Below are 17,888 nucleotides of genomic sequence, written 5' to 3' on the forward strand. Positions count from 1 at the left end.
TAAACGTAGAAAAATTGCAGTAAAACATCGGTTAAATAGTTGCGGCTGTGTTTTGTTTTTTATTTTAACTAGTAATATATGTACTATTTATATAATTTTTTAATAAATAAAAAAAACTGGATAAAATAATGAATAAAAAAACTGGTAAAAAACCCTATATTGTATTATCTAAGTAGGAATAGGCAAAAAAAAAATATTTAAGGAGCCCTTTTGCAAATTTATGGAGCTTTTTTATCTTTTTTTTGAGATTTGTAATACTTAAAAAAATTCTTCATTCCTAATTTAAAAAACTCATAACATAATAGACATAAAACCTAAAATAAATATTGTTAGTTTTTATAGGGTTACTCTTATCCGTTTTTTATTTTGGAGAGTGCTGTGCAAATCATATTTTTGTTAAACAATTGCACCGCGCTCTCTCACTTAAAACTTGAAGAAAATTGTTCTTTTCGTACTAAATATTTTTAAAATTGCTATTTTAGTGAAATGCCATAAAAATGCCAAATTGTTCTAAACATGATTTTTGCTTTAAAAAAAGTCCGAAGACCGTTATAACTAGTTACAACGTAAATTTTTTTATATTTATTAGAATCCAGTCGTTACATATATAATAAACTATTACATAAAATACAATAAGTTATTGCATATTAAAAATAAATAGTTTGTCACCAGCAGCTTTTGATACAAAATAAACTCTGATGCAAACGTTACAGTCTTTTTTGTAAAAATATATTTAAAAAAGTTGAAACATACAAATTAGTAAAAATGTTTATTAAAAGGGATATAGATTATTAAATGATTAATCCAAAAAAAAAATTAAGGTAGTAATTTAAACTAATTATCATAAAATTAAATAAAATACTTTATTTGTAAGACTCTATAAACAATTGCCAAGCAAAATTTCACTTGCTTACATATATATATTTTTAAATATATATGTAAATTTAAGCTCAAATTGGTAATTAATGCAATTATCTCTACCTTTAGCTGAGGCGCATAAAATTGTTTTAAGAAAAAATATTACCAAACAGAAAGTTAGCCATTTGTATGTATCTAATGAAACTAGCAGACACAGAAAGTCTATTTGTTCGTACCTAATGAAGTCAACAGACATACAAGACGTTTTACGGACCCGTAACGTTCAATATCTATTCTCTTCAATCCTATTTTACCTTTGTTTTGCAAAAAAGTCTTTTGAAACAAATTTTGAATTGAAACATTGAAAAGAAATATTGAGATTATTGTACAGGGTGGGGACAAAAAACTATGGGACAAATGTCTCATAGTTTTTGTGTTAAAAACACTAGAGAACTGTTTTAGTTTATAAAAAGTTATATTTTTCTATAAGTTACATAAATATAATATAACTTTCAACTGCAAAAAATTAGTTGATTTTAAATCTTTTTTATTTTTATTTGACATATGTGTGAACTCTCTTGAAAAAATCACAGCTGGCATAGAGTCAAAAAATTCATCCCAAATATCGACTAAAAGAACCTTGAAATCATTTAAATAATTTCACATTTTTTAGTTTTTACAAAATGTAACCCATGCAAAGAAATTGAATGAATTCAAATCTCAACTTCTGGTGGGTCATTTTGAAGCTTGAATGAAACAAGGGAAATTTTTCTCACACCAACCTTGAACGGTTTTCTCTTTATGTGCAGAATTATGCTGGAAGTTATATGGATAACAACAAAATATTTTATCCGTATGAGGCAAACTTACTCCATAAACTGTCATTTTGTTTGTTAAGGTGGTGCTCAAACATAACTTGTTTTTGTCAAAAAAAAATTTGGTGGACCACCATGCCGTTTTTTTATAATTTTGCATTTCTTAACACGCTTAAGCTTATTCCTGCTTTTCAGACCAGCAGATAATTGGTTTTTTATAAGCTTTCATACCTAAGTCTGTTTTAATCAAGTTTCTGATGGTTTTGAAATCGGTTCTAAATTCTTTTGCAATTGATCTTCTTGATCAAGTAAAGTTTCTAACTATAATTTTTTTACCATTTTGAATATTCTGAATAAAGATTATATGTGTTTCTGAAAGCTGATAAATACAGTTATCAGATATGCAACATCTGATAAGCAGTTTTATTTGAAAAGATAAGCAGTTTCATTGGAATAGAGCAGTGGCGACCAAACCACTGCCCGCGGGCAAAAAAATCCCCGCAGAGACTTTTTTAAATGCCCGTTAAACAATTTGGATGTTTAGGAGACATCCATCTTGGTAATGTGATACTTCTATCTACTTCAAAAATCAATCCAGACATCAAAAAACTAGTTTCAGACGGTCAAGTTGACCACTCTTAATAATTATATTGCTTTGATACAAATGATTATAATAGTTATTAGTCATCTATATTTTCGTGGAAACAAATTTTTTTTTGCCCGCAGAATTGTTTTTTAACTTTTTTTTTGCCCTAAAAAGTCTGGCCAACCCCTGGAATATAGGTTTATTATTAACAGTTCTTTAAAGTTAAGGGACATTTGTGAGTCCCCTGTATTTTAACTTTGTTTTAACAGTATCTCAAAAGCTACTAAAATTTTTAAAAGGATAACATAAAAATATTAAAGAAATTTTCCCTGATTTCACTGATAGTTTTAACGAAGCAAAGGTGTAAGAAAAAGTTAGAAAACTCTTCACTTCAAAAGTAATAATGAAAAACAAAACTTTAATTTCAATAAATATTTATGTACGTTGAAAACTTCATTTCTAGTTTTTTTTTTTTTTTTTTTTTTTTTAATTTTATTTTGCCGTATAATACTATTTACAATGAAAAAAATCGTTAACATATATAATAAATGGCCGGAGCAAGAAGAAGACAAACTGTCTTATCACCGAGCCCCGTTAACATTGAAGCCGTCAGTTAATATTACAATTTAAAAACTTTAAACATAAAAGTATATATATATATATATATATATATATATATATATATTTCTACAAAGATATTATAAAACTTATAATAAGATATTAAAATAGCATAAGTTCTCAATAACAACATATTTAAATGAAAAATAAGTCAGAAGATCAAAAAAAAAATAAGTTATAACTTTTGTTGTCATGGAGATAAAGATTATGAGAAATAATATCTGTTTAATATAAATTTATATAAATCCAATTTAATAAAAATCTTTTGTTTGTTGCTTTAAAACATATTGTGGAGTGCCAAAGCAATTTGGGGCCCGAGCTCCTCAAAATGTTGTCGCCCTTTTTTTAAAAAGTCTGTGTAACTATGACTTTTTGCAACAATAATAGAAAAACTGATGAAAAAGAAAATACAAGTCGCGTGTGATTTATTTTAAGGTGGCTCTTCAAAAATCAATAAAAATGTTTCTGGACTAAGTTTACAGTTAATATATTTGATAAAAAAAAAATATACAAAAATTTTTTAAAAATGCCTAAAAAAAAGCTGTGTCAGCAAAAATTATCAAATTTCAAACATTACTTTCTCAGAATCTATAAGTAGTATTAGAACCAAATTTTGACAGCATATAGGTAAAGTAGTAAAGAAGGATCTGAACTAATATTCAAAAATGTACCCATCCATAATGGCTGACAATTCTTTTTAAGCATTAAAAAATCAGGTCATTTTAGAAAAATAAAGTGCGATTAAACAAGTTCTGCTTGTTCTAAATAGTTGCTTTTAGTTCAGAACCTAGTTCCAATATTGAAGGAAACACTGTAAAAATTTCAAGTCAATCGGTTGAATAAAAGTACTAATAATTGTTGTTTGAATTAAAGTGAACGTAACAAAAACTTATTTCTGAGAAAAATGAAATAAATAGTATACAAATATGAAACTAGTGTGCCCCAGAACTATAAGTTTCACCCTCTGTCCTTTTTTTTTGTCAAAGAATCCTTTTTTAACTGCACTTTTAATTTTCGTCTTTTTTTTTTTTTATTTGCTCGTTTTACTATTAATTTGCTTGATAAAGGTATTGTCCTTTTTTATTGCATAGCAGCTAAAGTATTTCCAGCAGTCAAATTTAACAGTACATTATTAAGTTTAATAACGCCTTTGTAATTACCCATTATATTTAATGATAGCAAAATATACTTCTATCTCTAAAACAGTTCGTGAAACAAAATGAGCCTTTAATTTTATCTTGTACTTGTACCTTCAAGTTTATCTCTTTGCCATTTAGACTGGCTCTTTGTTGTTCGAGGGTAAAACCAATCTCGCGATAACTCATTACAGCAGATACATTGACTTCTTGAATATTTTTATTTTTATCTCAGGAGACTAGTTAAAATTATAACTTCAATCACGAGATATATTATAGTTTAAGGTTATGCGAGAGTCCCAATTTTTTTATCCGGTCAACGCTGACAGTGACCTTGCCACCACGATCTAAGTAATCTACTTAAAAGTTGAAGACAACTATGCAGTATTCCAAAGTGAACTATTGTAAAGAAGTTAGAATCTCCTTCGTCAACAGTTAGAAGTGATTCATCTAAACTAATTTTTGATGACGAAACAGCTTTTTTTACTTGTGGTTTATCAATTTTAATTTTTTGCAGTACATGCATATCTGTTAGATGTAAACTGTCTTTTTCTGTTTAATCTTACTTATTTTTATTATTACCTATATTTAATAACTCTATAAACATATAAAGAATAAAAGCAGTTATTTGTATTATTGAGATATATAAAAAATATAGGAAGAAATCACTATATGATCTGCGCTGACATCAAAACAACATAAACAACAACTTTTTCTTTTATAAATGTCATCATTAAAATCAAAACTTTGACTTGTTAATAACAGAATGCCGTAAAACAAAGAAGATAATTTGAAAAATGCATTTTACAGTTCAAATTAAAAGTTTTGTGTCAAATGAGCAAACAAAACAGAGCTGACACGGTTGCTATTGTGTTGCTATGGATAACATTATTCACCCTCTACCATAAAAATGTATATTTATTTATAATGAAACGTATTTATAATGGAACGTTATTTATAATGGAACATCTCAAACTACACCTTTTCAAGATCTAATTGAGAACCTGAAAGTTGTAATTAATAAACGTAAGATGTAATTTAGAAGATGAAAGTTGTAATTGAGAAACGTAAGATGTAATTTACAACATGAAAGTTGTAAATAAGAAATCGTAAGATGTAATTGAGAAGATAAAAGTTGTAATTGAGAAAAGTATAATGAATATAAAGTTTTTTGTATTTTGAATTTTGTAGTCCTAATATACTTTGTGATTTAAGGCTGGAAATAATAATATAATATCAAAAAATATAAAAAGTCATGAAAAAGGCATTTGAGGTTTAGGCGGTAACTAGAAAAATCGTATTGGGTGTCAATTAAAACTTTTTTTTATTTTTGTTTGTGAAAAATTTAATTGAGATCTCAGATGAATAATAAATAAAACACACATAATTTATTTACATAAAAATTTAAAATTTAAATTCAAACAACATCATTATAAATCATTGCAATTTTCATTTAAGCACCAACTTGGACGTCTTCCATATTTAAAATCGTTGCGTAATGCGTGGTCGTATGTTGTACAGCGCTACAATCACCTCCCATTATTGTACTTTTTGCCGCAGTAACAATACTTTCTAAATAATACATTCGTTGTTCCATAATCCCAGCACCGAATACAGGTAGAATGCGAATAACATTTTTAACGTTTATTTTTATTTTGGACAAGATAGCTTCCACTGGGTTTAACATTGGGCTATAGGGTCCTAATCGTAACAACTTAGCCGGTGAATTTTCAAACACCCTTTTCAAACGAGCGTGACATGGAGCATTGTTACGACAACCAAATCCTCTAAACGATTCCCGGAAGTAACACACTAGTTAAACAAAGCCAACATCCACTTGTTACAAGAATGTGCTTTAAATGATCCTCTGCGAGTTTCCATTCTGACAATATGTTGTTGATATAGCTTCAATCAAATATATGTTTGCACCTTTTGAAGAAGGTATTTTCATTATTGCTCTTCTCCCCTGTTTGGCGCGTCCTTGCGTTTTTCTACAAAAAAGATTAAAAATTTTTTCATCCAATCAAACTATCTGATGACCATTTGTGATAAGTTCGTTAATGTTCCTAACATATTCAGCTCTTTTTTGTTTGTTTTCATTACTAATCATTGTAGTAGGCTCCTTGTGCACTTTTTTAAATGAAAATAGTCTGCCTTCGAGGCAGACTATTTTTGTCTTAATATCCTTTTTTTTATGGCCACCAATGTCAACTGACTGTCACTTTCAACCCATGTTAGTGTTTCTTCGATTTGATCATCGGTTAATTTTTTTTTGTTAAAAAGCACCTCTTCCAATAAAATTTAAATTTCCGCTACCGACCCAATTATATGCTGTCTTATATTTGATACCTAAAGTTTGCGCCAGAGTCACCCAACTTTCGTTTCGCTCAGCACGTTCAATTACTCTTCTTCTATCATTCGATGAAGATAAAACATAATGTTTTCTTTCAACTTGTTCAGTTACATGTATATCATGTCTAAAAATTGGACAAGGTGGTTCTGGTTGTTTCAGAAGTGGTTGTAAACAAATTTGGTGAAATAAATGCTTGCACGGATTCAATTTAGTAACAAACTTTCTATTCACAGTGTATTGACAAATAACAAAACGATCTTTCAATTCCATTACTGTATTACTGTATTGCTGGTGCATACAAATGCTAAATATGATATTAATAACTTATTAAAATGCATTTCCAAGAAGATCTTTTTTAATGACCTTTGTCCTTACATTGAATTCGCAATTACAAATAATGTATTCTTATTTACATATTACGATTTCTTAATTACGACTTTTGTTTTTCGAATTATATATTGCGATTTCTTATTTACATGTTGTGTTTCTTAATTACATATTGCGACTTCTAAATTGCGTGTTGTATTTCTCAATTACATTTAACTTTTCTTAATTACAACTTTCAAGTTCTCAATTACATCTAACTTTTCTTAATTACAACTTTCAAGTTCTCAATTACATCTAACTTTTCTTAATTACAACTTTCAAGTTCTCAATTACATCTAACTTTTCTTAATTACAACTTTCAAGTTCTCGATTACATCTAACTTTTCTTAATTACAACTTTCAAGTTCTCGATTACATCTAACTTTTCTTAATTACAACTTTCAAGTTCTCGATTACATCTAACTTTTCTTAATTACATCTCGAAAAGGTGTAGATAAAAAAGCAAAAAAAAAATTATGATTTTTTTTTTAACATTTTTAATACGGTTGAGCCACCTTAAAGACCTTATTTTTAAAAAAAAAAAACAATTAGAAGTGTTGATGATAGTCAGAAAGCAATCCGTGAGTTTTAACATAAATTTAAACTTTTTATAGAGGTAGATAATTAGAATCACGTGATTCAATAAAAAAAGTATATAATGTTACAATATTTTCAATGTTTGATAATTGTTTACAATTTTCATAACACATGCTTTCCTTTGTTCGTGTTTTCTAGTTTTAAAAACAATTGCAATATATAAAACATTTGTAACGCCTGCAATAGAAAAAAAGACTTTATGATTTATGATTTTCAACAGAAGACCTAAGTAAAAAAACTGAAGCAAGATAAAAGTGATTAAGGTATAATACCAGCAACTATGAGACAAAGTTTTTATCAAATCTTAAATGGTCTTTATGAATTGTTGTAACGTCCTACGCATCAATAATAACAGAAAATGTTTACAACTTTTGAGTCAAATCATTTAATACAATACCATGTAAGAAGCATTCTTCTTACTAAAAAAACACTTTGCTTTATTCACCAACAAATTATTTTTCAAAATATCAAATCTCTCTGATTTCTTCTTAAATGTTATAAGCTAGGGGTCGTCCATAAATTATGTCACGCTTTAGGGGCGGAGGGGTAGGCGATTTTGTGATAATTTGTTACGAGGGGAAAGAAAGGGGGATCTCAATTTTGTTACGCAACACTTTTTTTATTTTAGTTTTAAATCTAGAGAAGACTTTCTTTTGATAAAAAGAGTATCTGACCAAGCCAAAACCCTCGGTTGATGTATTTGCATGTTGATTGTAAAAAAAAACTGTCTAAATCTTGCTTAGTTGATGTGCACACTCCGTTAACGGAGTAGTTACAGTCTGTCAACGGACTGTTAAGGCTGTAACAGTCTATGAGCAGTGCACGTTCTGGGCTTTGACTTTATATGGTAAGGACTTTATTTAGTTAGTGCAAAAAAGTGTGCAGCAACAAAAAAATAACCTCTGTGCACTAACTAGAAAAAAAAAATTTTGAAACCGAAAGGCGAGCCTGGAACACTCGATTTACTAGCACGAGGCGGAATCCACTAGACCACGCTAACGTTTCAAGTTATAAGAAAATTATATATATAAAAAAACATTTTTACAACTATAATATATTATATTGTATTATTATATATTATATATTATATACATAATATTTTGCATGTATTATATATCGGAAGAATAGGTTTTTGAAGTTGGTATTATGTTTAGGATAGGGGTTTTAATTTATACAATATTTTACACGGAACAATTGGGATGAAAAAAAAGCATTAAACAGACTGAAAAGTTCTAATTAATTAACTCAAAGTAGCTCAGAAAATTATAGATATTATTATATTTAAAATCGTTTTGTATTTTGTAAAATTTTGTAATAATTATCTAATTCTTATAATAAATAACTTTATATTCGTTTAGCGTTTACACAACTATATTTATATAACGCTTGTAGCCGCGTTTATACGTTTATGCATATTTGTAACAATTTTAATATATATGTATTTATGTCTTCACGATGTATCCAAAGTTTATAAATGGTTGCTCGCAAATTGGAAAAATAATAATTAATAACCTAGGACGTAAAATCATAAAAATATTTTTTGATTGCTGAAACAACTATTTTTACATCTGCTTAGTATGTCTACTATACGTGTTACGATGCCTCTCAATATATCATTAACTTATTTTTATTTGTAGCAATTTCAGACTTAAGTCTCTCCGTCACTCAGATACCTTTTAAAATTTCACACATTTTGACACAAAAGTTTTGCTTTGGCAATGAACTTTGTTATTTCTATCTTGTTTTTGATGTAATTGGTAACGTAGCAAGTATTCTCAGCCTCCTACTAATTGCAGTTGACAGGTTTACTATTTGTTTTTTAAATTTTAGTTCTTTTTTTAAAGTCAATTGAACTTAATGTATTTGTACTGTTTTTAGATTTGTGGCCATTACTATGCCTTTTCGCTACCCTAAGATTATGAATAAGTTAAGAGGGAGAGTGTTGATTGTCATTGTGTGGACGTTTGCTATTGCTTGGAGCTTTCTTGGGATACCAAAATGGAGCAGTCATTTAAAAGGAAGCAACATAAGAAAAAATGAAGAATTTAATACATGCACAAATGAAAATTACGCTTTCTACTTAACCTCTTATTTTGGAGTATATGTTCCTTCTCTAGTTTTAATGACTTGTATTTATCTAAAAATATTACACGTAGTTGTAAGACATATTAAAGCTATCGATGCTACAACGCCTAAACACAATATGTTTCATTTGATAAAAGATAGCAAAGCAAAAAAATGTGAAAAAAGCAAGTTTAGTCGTGAACTAAAGGCAACAAAATCTCTAGCTTTTGTTTATTTAGCTTTTGTAATTTGTTGGTTTCCTTCATGCGTTATAAATATTATTATTTTTATAGATAACCATTACTTTCCTGAACTTAAAAAACATAAACTTTTGCTTATCAATATTTTATATTATGCATTTGTGGACATACTTCCTATAATAAACACAATGGTAAATCCTTTCATTTACAGTTTTTCCAACAAATTATTCTTAGAAGCATTTAAGAGAGTAATATATAAGGCAACCGGCGGATTTATATTTTCAAGTTACATATCATTCCAAAAATCGAACACTAGTCCATTAAATTCTAAATGTCAAAAGATTTAACATATGTTGTTTTGTTTGAGATCAAAGTTATATGGGTATGGAATACATGCAGGTTTAAAAGATACCACGCACATTAAATGTTTTAACGCAACAACGTGTCATTTAAAAAATGCAACAAGTTTTTTTAATATTCAGTGCCGGTTTTGACCTTAATTAAATTTCCAAACGGGAAGAGATTATTTAGAGGTTTAAACACACTCATAAGTATAGAAATTATAGAAGTTTGAGTTTTTTCTTCATAATACTTTTCCTCATAAAAGTTAGAATAAATACTTTGATTTTTTGAAAAAAATTTTAAAAATATCATAACGTTAAATAGTCACTTCTCAGTGGGCAACGGACCAAAATAAGACGTTTTTTAAACGTTTAAAAGACATTTAAAACGTTCAAAAGACGTTCGATACGTTTAAAAGACGTTTAAAAGACGTCTTTTTTTGTCCCGTGCCTACTGGGTTATTAATATAATTGTGACGACGCTTAACATGCAATTCTTATCAACACCAACCAACTTACATCTCAAATTGTAAAAGTTTATTAACTATAGATTTTAATTGTGTTTAAATCCAAAAGGCAGAGTTTTTATCATAAGAAAAATTGTTTTTGCAAAAGTTTTAGAAAATTAAATAAAGCAGTTTTTTAATAGTTAATATTTGTTTAAAATACTTATTTTTTAAACTCGTTTTTATTACTATTTATAAACCGTAAAATTTAAAACTATTGAAATACGGTTCTGTTATAATATTTATGTAGAATTATACGATGATAAAAATATAAAATGAAGTATAACAATAAATTTGTTTAATTTATTTTTTTTATTTTATGCGCTTATTTTTTAATTTAGTGTAATATTGTACAAAGTGTACAAATATTAGGTTGTTACAAAGGTTTTTTTGGGTTGTAATAGGTAAATTTCAAGATGGAAAACTTTTACTAAAACTGACTCGATTTAGTTGAAACAAGGAGGTATAATAGAATGGAGGGAGAACGAAGTCGAAAATCGTTTAAAATCGTAGTACAGTTTTTTGTTGTATAAATTATTCCAGGCAAGTCAAAATGGCATCTTTGCGTTGGAAAAGGAAAATTTTTAAATGTAGCTTGTAACCTTTGTAAGCTGTAATCAAAATGGTATACTTGCTTAAAAGTTGATTGGATAAGTTATTAACAACTGTTCAAACTATCAAGTAGTAATCACAACAAAAATCACGATTTACGTAAAGTAATCGTTTTTTGAATACCTCAATACTAGGTATAAATATTAAAGTTTAAGTCAACCTCTATTACTTGGTTGTAGTAAGTAATCGGGGTTGACATTTGATCTGGGCCGAGGCTAGGTTTGGTAAAATATAGCCGGGGCCGGGGCCAGGTCTGGGTTTGTGACTGTCGCTACATAAACAATTATAAACCTAAAGTATATATTTTTATTCAACATTCATGTTATATTTTGTATATACATATGAATATATAAATATCATCATGATCAAGATAATTATCATAATCATCATCACCATCATGAGCAGCCGTGGCGCAGTGGTAGCGCACTTGCCTTAGAAACAAAGGGTCCGTGGTTCAAACACCACCTCTGGGCAAGTTTTGCGACATCGGTGAGGAAGGAGGCGTGAACTTTTAATAAAGTGCTTATCCGCGGTGCACTGCGATAAGACCGCAAGGACTTCTTAAATAAAATTAAAAAAAAAAGAAAAGAGACTATCATTATCATCATCATCATCATCATCATCATCATCATCATCATCATCATCATCATCATCATCATCATCATGTCATCATCGTCATGTCATCATCATCAGGCTTCAGTCTTTCTTTTTTAAGTTATTTCTCTAATTTAAACAATCTTAAGCATTTTCTTTCCTTAACTAAACCTCATTTTTACAATATGTAAGGAACTCTTTTCAAGTTTTCTTACATCTACCACTATCATTTTCTCCTAATGCTACTACCTCTCGACATGTTTATACTTAAATCACTTTATTCTTCTTTAACAAATGTTTTTTCATACAATATTTTTTTCTAATCTGTCTAAGATTCCGCCTCCTTTTCTTGTCTTGTAGAGTCACACCACACATCCATCTGATTATCTTCTCTTTTGGCAAACACTATACCATATAGATACTAAAGTTCATATAAATATGAAAGGATATTATATGACAGCATCGAAATAAATAGCAAATGTGTGTTTATATTCATAACATGTATGCAAAAAGTGCATCTTAGAAGCTTTTATTCTTTCTAGAATAAAAGTTTAGAAGCTTCTATTCCTTTTCTTCAATTTTTAGTCAAGCCTTATTCTACTCCACACTTTTCACCATCTTGAGTTATTAAACAGTAATCATTTTTCTCTTTTTTACAAGAACATCTTTCTTAAGAACAAATGTCCCTTTATTATTCCAAGAAGCTAATGTAAAAAGGTGGCCATACTTTTCCTGCCAGTTAAACAAATTAAAGCATTGTTAAACATCCAAATCACTCTAACTTCCAATGCTAAAGCTTATTCTCAATTAAATATTTTTACAGTTTGTACATCAGACAAGATTTCCATCATAGTCTAAAAACATTGTTCTCCAGAACTCTCTTCAATTTTTGCTAAATTTTTAAAAAGTGTTAAATAAATGGTTCTAATTTTTCAAAATTCTAGAAAACACTTTGATCTCTCCAACTATCCTACGATTAGTCTTCTCTCTGTTATTAGTTTCTTAATATAATGGTTTTTAGATTATTAAATTATTTCTTTCTAACTGCAGTATTAAAGTCAATTTTGAAGGCCTTCATTCTTTTTTATATCAAGTAATTTTAAGGGTAACACAAAGTTCTATCTTTGCTCCTGTAATATTTCTTATCTACAATAACAATCTTCGTGAAAACTTTCCATCTAAACAAGGGCCCTGCGAATTGGTTAGATTCGCGAATCAAGTGTTGCTTTGATTTGAGATTCATGTTGTTTTTTCAGATATCCAATGCTAAGACGCTATCAAAATATTTTTTTTTTTTATTTCAGTCATAATCTACTTGTATTATTTTATATTATATTTGTATTGTAATTTATATATGGTTCTGGCGATAAGATCGTTGTGATCTTCTTCCTGATTCCAAGTTTATATATTTATATATTACATGTAAATCACAACATGTAAATAATGTAAACTAAAACTAAACTTAAAAAAAAAAGATTAAAGTATTTTTAATCGAAAGTAATTGTAATACTGCTTACAAACAATCGCTCAAAAATTATTCCTAGCAAAAAAAAAATTTTTAAGCAGATTTTTTTTTTGTGAAAAAAAATGCCTAAATTTGGATTTCGTCATATTGCTGATTCGATTCGTGATTCAATTCGATTCGTAAATTAAGACCCGTTTCGACTAGAGGTTCGATTCAAAACTAAAATTGCCGATTCGCAGGGCTCTAATCTAAAGCCTCTATTTGCTGACGACTTAACTTTATACTCTTATCTTGACAAAAAATCTTCACTTTTTAATTGTTAAGAAAAAGCAGCTGATTTTTAAACTGATCTCTCTTCTGTAACAGCCTAAGGCTAATAGTGGCTTTTGGATTTAATTTCTGAAAAAATTCACAATTGTTTTTAGGCAATAAAACTCATTTATTTACTGCAAAAAAATATTGCAATATTGTTGGCATTCCTATATTGACAAATAACAACCCTCTTACTCTCAGACAAAGTCTAAAAGCACATTGTAAGTGTAATTAGACCTGCTTTATCTGCCAAGCTTGAGCCATTCTCCCATTGTTGTGAGGTTGCATTTATTTCTTTTTTTCTACAATAAAATCATTGCCAATGCTCAAACAAGCTATCATCTCTATTACGAGAAACCAAAACTCATTTTTACTAGGCTTCTTATTCAACAAGTTGCATCCTTTTACTGTATCTGCCCCTTCATGCTATAAAAACTTTTAATAATCCAGTTTTTTTCTTTTCACGTCAAAAAACCTTATAACTCTTCCCCATCTTCATGTTTTCTTTTTTTATACAATCTACAACTTTTTAAGTCTTCAGTTAACCGTTTCCTAGTATTTTAATCTTTTTAATTTAGCTATAGGTTTGTTACGTTCTTAAAGAACTAATAATCACACCTAATTACAAATCGTAATTTTAAAAATCTGCAAGTTTTATTTTATTTTGACTCCTTTAAGAATTTTTTGAATGTTTTTTGAGTTGTTTTATTCGACTTTGTTTTATTATTATTATTATTTTTTTTAAAGTATGGAAATAATTTTATTTTATGAATAAAAATTAATCAACATGTCTCTTAAAACTTTAAAGTTGAGAAAAAGGTTGTCTGCAGAAAATACAGAAAATTTTACCGTAGATGGTTAACGTTTATTTAGATGATACCGTTTATTCAGATCTTAAAACCACTATGTTTTGTTTTTTTAATAAGTGGATTTATTCATTCAACTGTATTTCTTTAAACTGAAACGTTGAGAATTTATGGAAACAGTATCTTTCATATGAAATGCTATCAACGGTGTGTGGAAACTGAAATAAATAAAAAAAAGGAAAAACTATTTATAATGAATAGCTTAAAATTATAAAACAGAATGTTTTCAATGGCAAAATGTTCTTCTTCGATTGATGAATATCACTCTTTACCAAGCTGCAAACAATATGACTTTTTGAAGGAGTTCAGATAAAGTGTTTACAGCTCAAAACAGCAAATTCTTATAACTAATACAATTGTTTGCAAAATTTGATCCTCTGATGCAAAAGCATTTAGCACTTGCAATGAAAGGTTTTAGATCATTAAAGACGTACATCACAGGGTTTTAAATGTTAATCCTTTAGCATTATATGTTCATTGGGGGAGTCATAGTTTAAACTTGGTAAAAAATGATTCTGTACAATCTTAATTAAAGTTTATATCTTTGTTTTGTATTCTTCAGAGATTGTTAACTCTATTCTGAGCTTCAGTGAGCTAATAAAAACCTTTAACTGATCACGTTAAAACTTTGAATTTAAAGAAACTCTGTGACACGCGGTGGGAATCAAAAACAAGTAGTGTCACAGCCATTTGCTATCAAGTTGGTGATACACACGATGTTTTAAACACATTGTTAGAAATTGAAGGATGTAATCATGAAATTGCACGTGAAACTATAACACTAGCAGAGCAATTGAAATATTTTAGCATTCTTGTCTCTCTAATTGTTTATTATGACGTTCATTAATAAGAATCTTTAAGCGAAAGACAAGGACATCAATCAATGTGGAGTATAAGTGAAAATTTGTTATTCATATTTAGAGAACTAAAGAGAATGTAATTTTAAAGATGCGATTATAAAAGCAAAGTATTTGGCTATAGAACGGCCCACTTGCTATAACAAGTGGGCCTGTTTTTGGGTCACTAAAAAGAATATAACGCGTAAAACGTCATTTCGAAGAACTATCCTTTTCTCCTAAAAAAAAATTAGAAATCGATTTCTTTAATCCTTTTTTTGAAAAATCAATAAAAGAAAGATTAGAAGAGCGGGAGAGTTATTTAGAAGTCAGGAGGTTTTGTATAATGTCGATAGTCTGCAAAAAAAAAAAAATACTAAAATTGTGTTTAGCGCTTCAAAGTAAACTCGCAGTAAAATTAAAATAGGAAATTAATGGTATTCTTCTCTGTGATGAACTATTCAACATTTGAACTTTTCTTTCTGGAATAATTAAGGATGTTTTTACTCCAATTATTGTTTTAAACTTTATAAAACATCATAAAATCCAAGATTTGTATCCAATCATTACAATGCGATTACAATGTGAGTTTTGCTGACAGTACCTGTCACTTTAGCGAGTACAGAAGGAAATTTTTTTAAAATAAAAATTAATCAAAACCAATCGTTTTGTTTTGAATTTAATTTTTTGTTATTTTTGTGTTTATTTATCAGCAAATTTATAAAATTGTTAGAGACGTCAAAAATTTTGAACGAGGGCGACAAGAAGGCTAAAGCCGGTGTCACAAAATAAATCTTTTCCATAATAAATTTCCCCCTGGCCAAAATATAGTTTTTGGGGGCCAAGTTTATTCCGAAATATTTTCCTCTTCAAATTATTTTTTTATCTATCCGCGAAATAAATTTTCCCCAGTGACATAGGTTTTCCACAAATACTAATCATATACAAGTTGACATGATCGCGTGATAAAATGTATAGCATGATCTAGTTAAATACTAAATTTTTATAAATGTTAAACTAACTTAGAGGCTGTCCATTAGTTATTTCAATAATAATTTCTGTCCGCTGTTACACACTCGCATAGTATTTTAATAAAGCTATTTATATCCCTACTTTTTAAAAACCATGTGCTGGAAAAAGCCTGACACATACAGAACCAAATATGCACGCATGAGATGTTTAATAGTAACACTATTTTTTTTTTCAAATTGCTGTTGGTTCGCCTGCTTTGCAAACAAATATGATTGATGTAAATACATGTTCTACATTATATTAACTAAACGTTTATACCAGGAGTAAAACCTGTAGCTCCCAAGCCTTGCGTGGTTCTTTCGATATCAAGACGCGGCTCTTTAGCTCCACATATAAGCATTAATATAATATTGAAATAAAGATGGGAGCTCTTTAAAAACTAAAAAACTTTCTCAATTGTTACTTTTGGCCCTTCCGTCTCAAAAGGCTGTCGGCTTGTCGGCTTTTTTTGTCGGCTGTCGGCCTTTGGTTTATACAATTTGTTAAATGCATTTTTTGTTACACTAGACTTTTTTAGCAATAATTCGTCTTCTCTGTAAAATTGGATTAGGCCTAATGTTAAAGTGAGGAGGATTGACACATTGAAGTGCTGTATTAATTTGAAATATGTTCATAGTTTAAACGTGAAGAATAAATACATTTTTGTGAATCTTTAATGTTTATTTTAGTTCAGAGTTAGCCTTTTTAGTTATAAACTGAAAATATGTTCATAAGTTAAAAATTTATTAATTTTTTTTTTCTATACATTTTATTGATGGTTTAATAATGGTTAGATTTAAAATTACAAATACATGAAATATGTTCATAAGTTAAAATTTAAATAATTTTTTTTTCTAAACATTTTACTTTTTGTTTTAGTTGTAAACTAGTTTATTTAAAATATTGTTTTGCTTTTTCTTCATTTTAATTTGATTTTTAGGGAAGGATAGGGTTAATCAAATGTTGACGTAATTATACGATGGTCTTTGGAAGTTTGACAATCCGCTGTTGGGGGAAAGTGAAAATCACCAAAAAATTGTTAACGTAATTAATGGACAGCTACTTACATAGAAAAACAATGTTTCAATTGCTTCAAACGCTTTTATCATAAAAATTATGATCGTCAGATAAGTTTTAGCTTGTTTTAAATTTAAACAAATTACAAAAATCAAATATCACGCTTCATTACAAAACAAAATAACTCCGTGAAAGTTGTGAATTTGTGAACTTTAAAGCTAATTTTGTTTCAAATCTTGTAAAAACCGAAAACTGGCAATTTGTTTTTAAAACAATTACCAGTTTTGGGTTTTTACAAGAATGTTATTGTGAGCTTTTGTTTTTCAACTAGTTATAGAGAAAAAAAACACTTACTCATTGTAATGAAGGCGCTTCGGTATTTCCGTAAAATAGCTGGTCTGCAAGATAAACGATTAGTTTGTTAAAAGGGAAAACACCGAAAATCTTATTGTGGACTGCAAACAATCTTTTAAAATTTAATTAAAATGTAACAAATATGCTTATCAAGATTTTATATTGTATAACTTAATATAATATAATTGCATAATATTATGGAATTCTAAATTAATTAAGTGAAGTATTTTTTTAGAAAATGCTTTGCTCGGTGCTGGAGTTATTTTAGCTATTGCAAAGAAATTTAGACAATAGAATATTCCTCAAGGAATTGAAAGAAAAAGAGCTACTATCAGCATCTAATATGCTTGTTTTGTTTTATTTTTTAATAAACCTGTAACT

The 17,888-nt window shown here is 28.4% G+C and overlaps 1 protein-coding gene across 4 annotated transcripts in view; it reads left to right on the forward strand.

Annotated features, from left to right (window-relative positions):
* LOC105847132 (dopamine D2-like receptor) overlaps nucleotides 1–10,733 on the forward strand; it is an 18,871-nt gene extending 8,138 nt beyond the window's left edge. For all 4 annotated transcript variants that reach the window (XM_065799387.1, XM_065799389.1, XM_065799386.1 and 1 more), the window contains 2 exons: nucleotides 8,967–9,132; nucleotides 9,208–10,733. In XM_065799387.1, coding sequence (XP_065655459.1) covers nucleotides 8,967–9,132; nucleotides 9,208–9,940 — 899 coding nt within the window. In that variant the 3' untranslated portion in view covers nucleotides 9,941–10,733. The remainder of the gene's footprint in view (nucleotides 1–8,966; nucleotides 9,133–9,207) is intronic.
* Nucleotides 10,734–17,888: the final 7,155 nt, after the last annotated feature.

Source organism: Hydra vulgaris, chromosome 06 (assembly GCF_038396675.1).
Source record: "Hydra vulgaris chromosome 06, alternate assembly HydraT2T_AEP".
NCBI lineage: Eukaryota > Metazoa > Cnidaria > Hydrozoa > Anthoathecata > Hydridae > Hydra > Hydra vulgaris.